This window comes from Chiroxiphia lanceolata, chromosome 1 (genome assembly GCF_009829145.1).
Source record: "Chiroxiphia lanceolata isolate bChiLan1 chromosome 1, bChiLan1.pri, whole genome shotgun sequence".
NCBI lineage: Eukaryota > Metazoa > Chordata > Aves > Passeriformes > Pipridae > Chiroxiphia > Chiroxiphia lanceolata.
The window spans coordinates 26108347-26122501 of record NC_045637.1 but is presented as its reverse complement, the minus strand read 5'-3'; the positions used below and the strand labels follow the sequence as shown (position 1 = coordinate 26122501).

Sequence of the window (14155 nt, the reverse complement as noted above, 5' to 3'; positions counted from 1 at the left end):
TCGATCTGTAGTATTTAAATATAATAGTATTTAGAGTGTATTTTCCTGCCTCTTGAAGGTGTCCCTCAGTTTTATTTACTTCTCAATTTTATTTACTTGGGGATACTTCACCACTGAAAGAAATCCTTCTTTTTCCGTTCTGAAGTATCCAATAACGCATTTAAAGAACAACTATGTAACTGGTATTATTTGTTTACAAGACTTGGCCAAACTGATTTAGCATAGTTCTATTTTATCCCTTAAGACTTCTGTAATACTCCCCACACAAGCAAAGCTTTTTAGGAGCATTAATTCTACTTCCACATTCCTGGCAGAGGAGCAAGTTAGATATTCGCCTGCATCCCTGTCAAAAACCTACTCAATTTCCCTTAGTTCTAAACTCAATGAAAGTGGAATTGGATGCAGTTGTCAATGTTGGGAATGGAGATAGGCCTCATCAGAGGGGTTATTCCAGCTTTTGAAACTACAATTCCAGAAACAGAAGACAGAAATATGTTAAATATAAGTTCTTGATTTAGACTACTTCATCTTCACTTCTGTGCACTAGTTTTATCACAGTGTAGACTACTCCATTTCCAAAGTTACTCATTAATGGTCTTTCTAGAATTTTACTTAAGATTCTAATTATTAGCCCTAATTACTAATGGCTACAAACTCAAATGCATGAGTTGGGCTTCAAGTATAGATGGAAAAGAGAGGTAGCAATAATCTGTTTTCATAGAGAGTTACCTGGAAGTAACAGAAGCACTAACTGTTAAGATGCTTTCTGCACATACCAGAAATATTTGCAGGAAAAAAAAGAGCAAAAATATGACAAGACATTCAAACTACAAAAATTTAGATCACATTAGCAGTGGGGAAAGGCCATGTTCATGTACATTCTAAGTCATGGAGCTTTGGTGGGTTTAACAAGTAGTTAAAAATCATGCTTAAGCTGGTATTTTTTTTACACATATTCCAGAGTGCTTTAAAGTACCTAATATTGATTCATGTTGTTAAGAAAACTTCAAGTTCCAGTACCATGAAATTTATCTCTCTGCTGAGAATACAAACTGTATTTTTCTAATTGAAACAGTAGAATAAATGATGGCCCAAATCCCTGTTTAGATGTACTGAAACACAAATGAGGAGATAAGGATTCCAGAGCTCTTCATTTCAACTGTGGACAAAACCAGGCATCCATCAAACGTATTACTAGAAGAATATGTCAAACTTTTTTTCCTTCTGAGCCTAAAATAATTCTCAGTGCATTTAATATAAGATAGAGAGGAAAAAAAAAAAAAGAGAAAGAAAAATTCTATGCACACAGAGTCCTACATACAGCTACTTCTGCAAAAGAAGCTTCCCCTCCACTCCCCTCAGGTCCTTTGAGAAAGCAAAATACTTCTGCAGGTTAAAACTTGTCTAAGTTTTTTGGAAAGTTTAAAGGGTTTTCTATTCAATTATTTCAGAAGAAATCATTTTCATATTTGATTAGTTTAAAAAAAAAAATTAAATTGACAAAGCACACTGCTTAGCTCACAGCCTGTGGCTTCCATAGCTTGCTCCTGACTTTTTGTCCTTGAGGTGTCTGCAAGCAGGACTGTAGCAGGAAGACAGCAGAGAGGGGGACAACACAGGGACAGCCATCCCTTGCCCACCACCATTTCCAAAGGCAACTCAGTCTCTGACAGCCACAGACTATCATAGGCAGAGGTCCCTCAGGAGGTGAGGGGGGGTTGCAGGGAATGACTTACTGCTGGCAGAAACAGTAACTGTCACAGCCCAAGTCCAGAAGCACTCAAAAAAGCCCAAACCAGATCAAATCGTGAATTAGCAACATAGTTAAACCCTTGTCCTGCTCTCCTTTTCTATTCTACCCCTTTTTCCAGTTGTCTGAACTTCAAATCTCCCAGAAACAGTAGAAATCTTAACACAGAAAAAACTTCTATCAGGTTACCAAGGGAAAAAAAGATCTCATTAATAAAATGTGAATAACTATGGATAGTTCAGCTACAGTATAACTTTAGTACTAAGCCTGACAACTAAGACAAACTTTAAGGCACTCCATACTATGGAGAGTGCTTTTCATAATCTGTAAAAACACCCCCACATGTGTAGAGGCAGAGAAAGCACAGCCCATACTGATGCTTTCATATGGAAAAAAAAAAACTTGGAAAGTGGTCAAGAAGTTGATACTCTTAAAATAACACAGAACATGCAAATGACAATTTGATTTTCCCACTCCAGGGATTCCAGTTTTGCTTGTCTATTCTATTTATTTTTTAACTGCCAAATAAAAGGGATAACCTACTGAATTGCTGAGAGATGCATCTAGCATTACGTATCTTCTTTACAATGTGGAGATGGCAAAAGGCAGAAATACCTACGCTGAAGCCGAGTTTCCAGGCTGGCTAAAACACTTGCTCTGCTCACTCTGAAATCCAAGCAATTTTGTGATTTTTATTAACTAAAACTTTTATTTGGAGAATCTCAGACTTAATTACAGAAAACAAGGGAAGCAAAAGTCTGGTGAAAAAGCTGCATGAAGTGAGAGAAAATGGGTTTGTGTCTTGATAACTCAGCACAAAAGAATACCAAACTTCCTATTTCTAGTGATTTGGAAATTTTCTTTTCGATGTACCACGAAGTAACAAATTTGTCTTAGTGGCAGATAGAACTATGAAGTTCAAAATGTCACAGTTCCCTAAAGCAATAATTAGATCTGAAGTCACGTGCACAAATCCCAAAATAGAAAAAACTTAGCCTTTTAAGGCATAATCTAGTAGTTACAGGAAAAAACAGCCCTTATGGGTTTAGGTTTTTCCTCTTATTTTCACCTGAAGTAGTTCATTGTGTAAAGTACAAAGGTGATTTAGTCTGTACTTATATAAAGTAAATAGGGGATAAAGCCAAGTAAAAATCCCATGCTTATGAAAGTCCCCAAAGACGGACAAAAAAAAGGCAAGCAGAAAACCCACTTCAGCTACTTTCGGTTACCTTCCGTTACTTTCTGCTCTTCAGCAAGGGTTATAAGAGAAATATATTTATTTCAATATATAGGTAGAATTAGTAGACATAATATTTCTCAAGCATCTCTCTAATGGCTTTTCAGTTAGAACATTACTTGTAAATTCATAATCAAATTTCTAATTTCCTCTGGAAAAATAAAATGAGAAGTGTAAGGGCTATTTCCTGCTTCCTGCATTCATCATCTACTATAGTAGTCAAACCATTATAGCACACCTGTCCTGGTTTCAGCTGGGATTATCAATTTTCTTCTTAGTAGCTGGCACAGTGCTGTGTTTTAGATTCAGTAACAATGTCGGTAACAAACTAATGTTTTAGTTGTTGCTAAGTAGTGTTTCCCCTAAGTCAAGGACTTTTCAGTTTCTCATGCTCTGCCAGCAAACCAGGTGCACAAGGAACTCAAGAGAGCACAGGCAGCACAGCTGAGCTGAACTGGCCAAAGGGATATTCCATACCATAGAATATCGTGTTTGATATATAAACTGGGGGAAGTTGGCTGAGAGACATTGATTGCTGCTGAGGGACTGGCTGGGCATCGGTCAGCGGGTGGTGAGCAGTTGTATTGCACATCACTTGTTTCTCTTGGGTTTTATTCCTTTCTCCCTCTCTTTTCATTACTATTGTCATCATTAGTAGTACTGGGTTTTTTGTTTCAACCATTGAATTGTTTTTACCTCAACCCATGAGTTTTGCCTTTTGTCCAATTTTCCTCCCTATCTGGGCAGGGGGGCTGGGTGGTGTTTGCAGTGATGGCCTGGGTTAAGCCACGAAAGCGCCTCACTGATCCATAAACCTGAAGTAAAGATTTGAAGGTAGAAATCTACTCCATTATAGAGCCCATCACAAACAAACCCTTCTCTCCCTGCTGCAAGCCAACATGGAGTGCCATTCCCTAAGCTTCCTTTTTCCTTGAGTATTCTCTGGTCTTTGTATCTTACAATCCTTTGTTTCAGGAACGTAACACCACTGTCAGGACTATGTGGTTCCTTCAGCTGTACCAGTTATCACAGCCATCTCCCATAACTCACAAACCTGACAGAGATTCAAGCACTGCTGAACGATGAAGCTAAAGCTAACTTGTGTACTGTTCAAGTATGGCAGCCTCTTATCCCTTTAGAAGGCTGCAAACAGTTCAAAACCACAAAAATATTCTTGCATCCTTCCACTTAAAAAAATGAGATCAACTGTCAGCCTCACATATAAACCAAAACCTCCAGTCTGTAACAACTGACAGATATGCCAGTGGGCAAGTGCCATAAACAGCTTTCAGGGATCCATACAGCAACGACAGAACCGCTCTCTTTGCTGTTGCAGAACACAGCCACCACTGCAAGACTAAACAGAACTTGGAAGCAAAACTTCATTTTTCAGCACTGTCCACTCTCACATCACTAAGCAATAAGACAGACTTTAAGCTTTATCCATCCATACACAGAAAGTTTTCCTGAAATGCTTATAAAAATAACCAAATACAGACTATACATCCATAGCAATATGAGGACAGAAGAAGCTTTAGTTCCTCACTGATGCCAGAGAGTGAGGCAATACACCCCTTAGAAGTGCTTACAACAAATACCTTGAGGGATAGCACAGTGAGGTGAGAAGGAGAACCTGGTGCTTTACTTACAAGGAACGTATTTCCACAATGCCCACACACCACTCTAGTTCCATCTGGTTGAACTGGCAAGGCAGGCTGAGCTGGCTGCTCTTCTGGAATCAGCATTACTGGACCAAGAGTAATGATGCGTCTACTGCGTTAAGAACATTAGATACACATGTAATTAAGCTCGTAAAAGAGAAGGGCGATGCATTTAAGCAATCAGCAATTTAAGCAACTCGCTACCAAATATTTTTACACTTTTAGACTACAATTTGCTTGTTAAAAACAGCTGATGCACCCAGTTTTGGTCTCTCTCCGAAGTGTTTTCCTTTTCAGTTTTGACAACATTCGCTTTCACTCCAAGATCAGCCATGCAAGCCTGAACCCTGTAGAGATCAAAGACTTGCCAGAATATGGCAGAAACACTCATCAGGAAAATGAAATCTTAATACCCGAGCTGAGCAAGCCCGTGAATTGAAATGTACGTACCTACGTGAAACATGTAGAAAGAGTATGGACTCTTCCATAACCTAGTTCTCCTTCCCACACTACTGACAATCACGTCAATATAAGCAGCATTTCCAGATTTGTACAGTAAAAATTCAACTCAAATTGAGTAAACTAAGAAAGAAAACCACCCCAGGTTGACTAAACGCAATCGGTTTACTTTAAAAAACAGTCTGTAAGTATTTGCTTTTATGTTTAACTTGTTTCAAGTTTAATTATAAAATCTGTCAATCCAAAAGGACAGTAACCAAATTAACCAACTCAGAATCAGGATGAGACTTCTTAGCATGAAAAAGTGAAGGGAAAAATTAAAGCATTATTTAACTTGCACTGCATCTCTCTCCATATACAATCAAAATTGTGTTCTGGATGGCCTCCCTTCATTCAATCTGGAGTCTTACTCCCAACTCTCTCCTTCAAAGTACACCAGTTTTGCTCAGTTTCTAGCAAGACAAATACATAGACTATCTTAGGGAAACTGCTGAGATATATACTTTGGAAATTATTTTAATAAAATTACAGAGTTTCTGATTCAGTTTAGTTAGCAACCATGTGATAACTGAAGTATCCCATGAACATTCTTGCACTCTGAGAAAGTGTTTGGAATGTTTTGAAGTCCTCCCCAACACTGCATTATTAAAAAAAAAAAAAAAAAAAGATTCCCACAAGTCTCAAACTGTTTCCAAATCAGAACAGCCAATACATTGGTGACTAGGGCACTTGGTATGGTAGAGCTTCCATTCATGTGTCTGCAGACCTAGCCTTCACCTCCATTTCTCCTGTTAGAGCTGCACTACTTACAATCAAACTACTCCTACCTCAGTGGGATCTTTAACACCAAAAGTCAAGAGCTGAGAGGAAAATGAAAACTCAGCATAAACAGGAGGGAGAACAGGACTGAAGCTTCCTCTCCCATTTCATTCTCGAGTCCCTGCTCTGAACCAAGCAAAAGGAGCATCCCGTGTGTTTATAATAATTAAGTCTGCAAGAAATTGTGAATGTTAAGTCCCAGAAACAAGAAGTGGATTTTCTTCTCTGTTGTTCTTTACATTATTTTTTTCCTTATGAAGTAGATAAAATGGGACAAACACATCTGAGACTAACACTAAATAGAAGAAGAAGAAAATTTTTTTCCTCTTTAATCTTAAAAAAAAAATATTCAAAATTGACACTAGCACTACCTATGTCTGTAGTAATTCAGTAATGTTCTGTTAAGTGTCCACATACAGAGGCCCAGCTTTGAACATCTTTTAATTTTAAAAATTCAACACAAAGAGAATTGTTGCTTTAAAGAAAACTATCACAACGCATTTAGAGTATTTTATTCTTACCAGTTTGGTCTTGGACAGCCTATTTTCCGAGACGTATCCTTACAGATAAGGAGACAGTTACATTGACATCTAACATACTTCTTCCCTGAAGGAGGGTTTTTGATTGGCTAAACAAAACAAAAAAAAAACAAAACCAAACAACACAACCACCAGAGAACACAAATCAGAAGTCATAGCAATTCATTTTTTTCCACATAACATTATGACAAAGCAGAACAACTTCAGCAACAAGTTCTTGCTAACAGAGAAATACAGTTCCTCTTACAGAGGAAATTTCACAGTCAAGACAAAATTAGAAGTTTTTTCTCTCTTCCCAGACAAAGAAGTAAAAATTTCCTCAATAGAAAAAACAAGAGATCCTGCAAACTCAGGGGAAAAAAAATTCATATTTTAGCAATGACAATTCAAGGCTTCAGTTCAGTTTTGGTTTTTTAAATGTGAGCTTAACGAGTGGTATATTTTAAAAAAAAAATAACAGTCAAAACATCAAACAAGTCTCCTTGCCTGGTACAATGGCTTCATTCAACAGTGAAAGGATCACAGTCTGGTTCTCAGTCACTAAGGGAACATGTAGACACCACTGTACTCTAATCTTACTTTATACTGAAATTATCTGTCTCCAACCTCGGAGTCAAGTTTCAGTGTCCCTTTCATACAGCAATTGAAAAGCTGCAAGATACTTTGGTTTGAAATGTTATATATCTGCAGGGAAAGTGACTATCAATGGCAGGTTCTGTACTCTCTCTTTCAAGTGGAAAAAAAAGTTTTCCTGCAGTTTTAAGGCTACCTGCCTTCTGGATATAATTTAAAGTGTTTTTCATATAATAAATCCAATCCTGTGTTTTTTCATACGAATGCTTCCAGTAGCTGTGGAGCACTACAGTATCCTGAAACTGAAACTGGCAGGAAGAAAAAAAAAATAGAAGCAGGAGCTAAATAGCGAAGACATGAACTAACAAAAGAGAAGGAGAAACAAATAGGTCTGTGATCACTGGAAAAGAACCTACAACTTATGCATTTCAAAGTTGTTGTACTGTAGTCTACTGGCAAGCTAACCAATTGACTGAATAGTACTGCAGGCAGAAGGCATACATCCAGGGAAAGGTGTGGGGTAGTTACTTTGCATCTCCCACACTTAGAATAACTACATTCTTCATTTCTCTTTGTCCCATCAAAACCAATTTCATCCTTCTTTACAGAAGAGTAATTACTTAAACGACATCTTTGCTTTCTGTCCTCCTCAGGAGACATCCTGAACAGCCAGCTCGATGAAGATTTATTGTGCCAGCAACCCTTGAGCTTGCACACTAGCTACACCAGCAGTCAGCTGGGCTCACAGGTCCTTTGCAGGGATGGCAGGAAGAGACTCACCCTCTGTAGGCGAGGACATGAATTCCACCAACCACATACTTCAGCTTCCCCCCACTTCCCTCCACAAAAAGAAAATGCTAAAAATCCATTTTACCGTAGCTTCATTGCACACTGTGCACTTAACCACATGTTGGTGTAGCTTGCCATCCAAATTGATTAGCGACTGGCACACGCGGCAGTTTATTACAGGAACACCGCTGGCATCTGGACTTGCAATAGCAGTGTATGGAGGAGGAAGCTCTGCTGCAAGAGATAAGGAAATCTCAGCTGAAACACTAGAGGATCCTAAAACACTTTCAGCAAATATCATCCCTAAGTCACAGTCTCAAAAAAAGAAAAAAAAATATTAAAAAACCCCAAACAACTTGAAGTTAATGGTTAGCATAAAGAAAGACAAACCTAAGTTTGCATTCCCCTACTCCACAGCTTCTGTGTAAACAAACATCACCCATAGTTGTAGGTAAAGCAAACTAGCAACACAAACACAGCAAGGATCGGACTTGATGATCTCAGAGGTCCTTTCCAACCTGGCTGATTCTGTGATTCTATGAATACACAAAATCAGCCCAGAAATGAGGATCCAACGAAATGCTCATCTCTGCAACTTTATTTTCATACCAACTTTTCACAGTCTTTAGAAACCACAGTGGGAGGGAAACTCAAATAAATCCCAAACCTACTACAGATTAGTAGCAACCAGAGACTGGTTTTGGAAGAAAAAAACCCCAGAAAATAAGACACAGGTAGGCAAAGGAGTCATAAACAGCCTTTACAAACATCTGAAAAGACTGAAACATAGACAAGTGTTTATCATATAGTAACAAATACTACAGGTAAAAACACAGAAAAGTCCTGTAAAGAAAACAAATCTTGGATGGGAAGTGGCATGAAATGCTTCTTTTTTGAGCACAACAACAGCATACTTATCCTATCTCGAAAAAAAAAAAAAGATGAAGTCAGAGTTTGTGCTTTTAAGGGTTCCGCATATTTTTCTTGTCCAAGAGCCAAAGTGTGGATGGACAAGGTGGTCTTTAGTCAATCAGGGTAGGCTAACACAGGGAAGGATATAGTGGCCTTAGGCCTCTGTGGAAGAGCAAACTTCAACTTTGCCAGTCTTGAGTCCACAATGCAACAGGGAAGAAACGCTAAAGAACCTTCGAGGTTTAAGAATCCATGGAATGAAAATAATTCAACATGGCAATCTCTCACAAGCTTATTATGACAATTATTTGGCATGTAATAGCACCAACTTTATTTCACCAAGTTCAAGGCTCTTCAGGTAATCAAATATGGAATTGGCATATTCAGCAGTTCATAGTTAGCTTTTTTTAATACTAGTAGTTTGAAATACCTGCAGCCTTGGACTTCAGTAAGTTTTTTTAAAATTACATCCAAGCAGCTAATAAATTCTTCAGAGCAGCAATGAGAGATGAGCCTACTTTCAGTTTACCAACAGCACTGACCAGAACAGTATCTGCTGGAGGGTGGCAAGGGAAATCACGGGCTGCTATCAAAGCTGACAAGCCAAAGTATTAAATTTAAGCATGTAAGAAAGCACTCATCACTCCTTCACCTTCTTAAAGTGAATGTCATAAGCTGGAGAGATATAAGAAACCCTGTCTGCCCTTCAGATCCAAAAGTCATCCCACACCTTTGAACCAGCATTGCTGTTCAGTGTGCTCTCACTCTCTCTCTTTGCCACTTGGTCTACAAATGACCCAGACCTGTGCTTGATTTTAACTCACAGAGGCAGCAGGAGAACACTGGATACCTTCAAAGTGTCAGAATCATATCCAACATACTTGAATTATTTCAGATGAGAAAAAAATTAACTTATATGCAGCAATACAATTTTGAAGTAACAACACACACTTATGCTCCATTATTTGAGCAAGTGAACTTCACACCTTCAGCTTTGATAGACCAGTTAGAGAAACCAACATCATTAAGAGATATGAGGTAACAATGTTGTGATTTCTTCTGTTTCTGAGGAATAACATTCCTGAAAAAATACAGCATCCAGTAAAAAAAAAAACAAACACCACAATGTTTTGCAGTACTATGATACCCTATTTTAAGTAAGACTGCCACATATAGGACAGGAGATATTAAAAGATATTAACAAACAAAACAAAACACACACAAGACAAAACCCCAATACACACACACTTTGGCAACTGGAAACAACCTCAAGTCTACTAGATCACTGGAGAAACCAGGTTAGAGCTTTGGATGATAGGAACAGCAATGTGGCAAAGTCAAGGCTGCTGCAAGGGGGTTTTGGCAGTCAGCAGGTTGCTTAACTGCTCCTGCAGCGAGCAGCTGACGCTTTCTGGCTTGGGAAAAAGGTAGCAAAAGAACAACAGGCACATTCAGCAGACCACATATCAAACTCTGTCAAGACACCCCTACAGTTCACTCCCAGCTTTAAGGGTGCTTTTCTGAAAAGCAACAATTGTGTTCTGGAACTTTTTCACTTTGTCCTCTCCATTTAAAGTGCAATTTCTTAACTCTATCAGCTGGGAATAGGGCAGCAGTACTGAGGAAAGGCAAACAATATCTGGAAGGGTACCAGAACGTAAAAATGGACATACAGCCCCCAGCCTTTCAGCTTTCCATGATCCTGGAATACTTTAAAAATTGGTAACTATACCCTTCTAGACATTTATAATTTTCTGTACCCTATTTCTAAGTGACAATTCTTAGGAGTTTGAAAGCTAGTTAACTGAGGTGCATGAGCCCCTGCAGACACTGCCAGCCACTTCTCCAGCCTCATACTGGAGCTGCTTGGCTTCCAGGTAAGCAGCCTCGCTGTTCCTGTCCTGCTGGCTCAGCAAATATCAGATAGCAAGGAAATAATGGCTGCTTTTCAGAGTGGTGCTGCAGCAAATGACATTTGCTATGGAGCAGAAAGCCAGAAGTATCTTGGCACTGCAACCTTCATGCTTAAAGAAAACATGCATTTGGAAGAGCTCCAAAAAACAAAACCAGCAAAAGCCACCAAAATTAAGTTTAAAGAAAAGTATATTGGAGAGGGTGAGGGCATGGGGGTGGTGAAAAGGAAAATAAAGGCATTGTCTCGGAGTTTGCTGCTTATTACCCCTTAATAAAAATGTTTCAAAGCACATTAACATACTTTGGTATGACCTTTCTTTTTTTTGACAGCTTGAATTTCAGCCTAACTATAATATCTAAAACCAGTTCATAAAGGTCTGTCACGCTGGACACGACTGGATTATAGGTAAGTTTCACATACACACCATGAGACATTTAATGAGATACTGAATTTCCTGCTGCTGACATACCAATTTGCAGCTATATTACCAATTTTTCTTTTAAAAAAATAAAGAAAATTTAACACTAATTAGTTCAGCAAGATTAGCAAAATGCCCTACCATGCAGTACATCTGAGTCCCTTCTCACCCCCACAGGAGAGCAATGGAATGGAAGATATCCCATATTCAACCTGAGAAATTCCTTGTGGTGCTTGTGCACTTTCCTCCCTTGGTATTTGAAGGGCGGAAACCACAGAGAACCACTTGCAGCTTACTTGGGTCAAACAAATGAGTTTGTTTTGTTTATTTGATTTAGAAGAAAAAATTAAATAATTCTTAATCATGACCCAGGAGGGGGTGGGTGAGGGGAAAAAGTTAAATGATTTATGTCAGAGATAGGTAGTTAAGAACTAAGAAAGCCTGGGGGGGAAGGGGAGAGGGCACCCTGGAAAAAAAAAAAGGCACTGAATAACCACCTTACTACAGGGAGCAGAGCTGACAGTCCCACCCTTTGTCTATGTGAAAAGTTTCTCAAATTCTCTGGCCTGCATCTACACTGAAAAGATTTTTCTTGCTTTTTTCCATCATTAGGAACAAACACTGAGCCATTACCAGGATTCAACCACTTCAGCTTATACTGAAAAGGGTCAACTAGTTCCCAGCTGCAGCCCAACAAGAGAAGAGAAGGCTACTTTCAGACTGTGGCCTCTCAAAGCTCAGGATGACATATTGGGCACAGTAGTTAATTACACGGATAAGTCTATTAATGTACATTCAGGTGGTAGTTTTAAGGGCAAAGGGCTTCTTCCTCCTTCCTCTGCCACTCCACACCAGTCAGGTGATGTTAAACAAAGACGCTCTTGCAGAAGGAGGTTTGGAAGCAAACCCCAACTTTCCACAAGAATGCTTGTTGCCTCTACATCTAGACTTGTACTAGGGAGAGAGATAAAAGCTGCCTGTTAGCTAGAAAGGTGGTTTAGTTTGCATAGATCCTTCTACTAAGGAAAACAGAGCAAGGGAAGAAGAGCTACTGGGCCTATATCACAGTTCTGCAAGATTTTGTTCTGCGGCTATCTTTTTGTAAGTATTGTAGAGCAGTTTTGAAGGGCTACCTAGTACGCTTGCTCGTGGACTAACTGAACAAAAGGTCTTTGATGTTTAAGAAAGCTCTAGAGTTGGTTCCTCCTCACTTCTGGGAACAAGCCACTTATCTCAAGCACCACACCCCACTGCAGGTGCCCAGCCAGTTACCACGAATTACAGATGCCCACAGAGGGCTCAGCAGGACACAGCTACCAACTGAAATGAGAATCTGGGGTCCAGCTCCTTACCAGGTCATGAGTTTTACCCTGGGTTCAGACAAGAGTCACTGATCTAATGCATTTTCATTACTTTTTAAATCTATAAAAACTTTTAAAAAAAACCCCAACAGATTGAAACGCATACAAAAGTAATGGTTACAGGATAAAGACTACTAAGAATAAAAACATCAAACACCAGAATTCAAATTCATATGGATTTCTGGATTATTTTTTTTTTTTTTTTAATTTAGGAGATTATGCTAATCCTACACAAATTGATTAGGGAAAAAACAAATAAACAAAACAAAATCCCCAACCTCTGCTGATTTTGCAATATTCCTTTGTCCAATTCAAATGAAAGTAAACAGTCAATACCAGTTACAGTCCTAACTGAAATATATTTTCATATTAAGACAAAGAGGACTAGTTTTCCATGAGTTTAAATATTATTCAAAAGAGACAGATGCTCACTCATTCTAGTTACATATATGTCATAAACATATACAATTACATAGAAATCCACAAGAAAAGACCAACACACCAGAGCTATGGAGATAAGGACTGTAATCTTACATTTTAAAGGCTACTGCTAGCAAAGCTACTCTAATCTTATTGATTCTTTGTTCCTTCAGCTTTCTCCACACCTCACTTTCTGCTCTAAAACATTAACTGAAAAAAAACCAAAAAAAACCTACTAATGTACTTCGTAAACATCCTGATTTATAGTTGCTAAGTAAAATCTTTTCACCTACTTATTAAATATTCAGTATTGATCAACAAGATGATTTTCTTAAGTCTGTGCAAGAAAGGTAATACCATATAATTATGCCACGATTACAGATTTGGAACCACAGCATCTGACTTGCTTTAAAAATAAAGCCAAAGCCAGCTATGGCCTTGAAACGCGTTTGCAAGGACATCCTAGTGGTTTTGGACTTCAACTACCACATTGCACCGAGTCCCTTCGTTATTTCAATCCGACTGCCAGCACAGGAGCCGATGGCAGCTGGGCACCTCTGGGCTGTGGCACTGCGATGGACGGCACAGCGCGGCGACCTGCGCCTGACACCGCGGTGAAGCCCCCGCGCTGCGCCCCTCCTGCAGCTGCCAGTGCCCAGCTCGGCTCAGGATCTTCCACCTAATCCTGCTCCTAATTAATGGGGGAACCCAAGTCCAGCAATCACTCTGCAAGCTGCGGCATGCGAGAGAGTTATAATAAGAAGACCGGTTCGGGCTTGTTCTGCCCCTGCAAACAATTATTTTAATGTCTTTTATTTTTCCTGCTGAGGCGCCGAGGCCGGGGAGCACGGCGGGGAGCAGGGCCTACACCCGGCCCTGCGCGGCGTTACCTGTTGTTCCCCCCGCGCCCCTACAGCCGGGGCAGGGCGGGGGCTCCCCCGGCCCGGCCCCGCCGCCCCTCGCCGGCCAAGGCGGGGGAGCCCCCGCACCGCCGCACCCGCGCGGAGGCGCCGCGCCCCTGCCAGCGCCAGGGCCAGCCCCGCCGCCCCCAGGGCCCCGCCGCCCCCCGCCCGGCACAGCCTTACCTCGGGGGCTGCTGTCCGGCAGGTAGGGCGGCGCGGTCGGGGTGACATTGCCGGAGCCGGGCGCGGAGAGCAGCGGGGAGCGCTCGTCCACCCCCTCGGCGGCCATGGCTGCGGCGCGGAGGGCCCTGGCCGCGGCCGGGCGCTCGGCGTGGAGGCGGCCGGACCGACGGCGCCGGGGAAGGGGAAGGAGCGCAGAGGAAGGGGCTGGGAATGAATG

The 14155-nt window shown here is 40.5% G+C and overlaps 1 protein-coding gene across 1 annotated transcript in view; it reads right to left on the bottom strand.

The window, feature by feature from the left end:
- PIP4P2 (phosphatidylinositol-4,5-bisphosphate 4-phosphatase 2) overlaps positions 1 to 14155 on the bottom strand; it is a 24383-nt gene extending 10228 nt beyond the window's left edge. The window contains exons 1-4 of the mRNA XM_032695667.1: positions 13939 to 14155; positions 7913 to 8061; positions 6448 to 6554; positions 4637 to 4760 (exon numbers count right to left, since the gene is read on the bottom strand). Of these exons, the coding sequence (XP_032551558.1) occupies positions 4637 to 4760; positions 6448 to 6554; positions 7913 to 8061; positions 13939 to 14044 (486 nt within the window). The 5' untranslated portion in view covers positions 14045 to 14155. The remainder of the gene's footprint in view (positions 1 to 4636; positions 4761 to 6447; positions 6555 to 7912; positions 8062 to 13938) is intronic.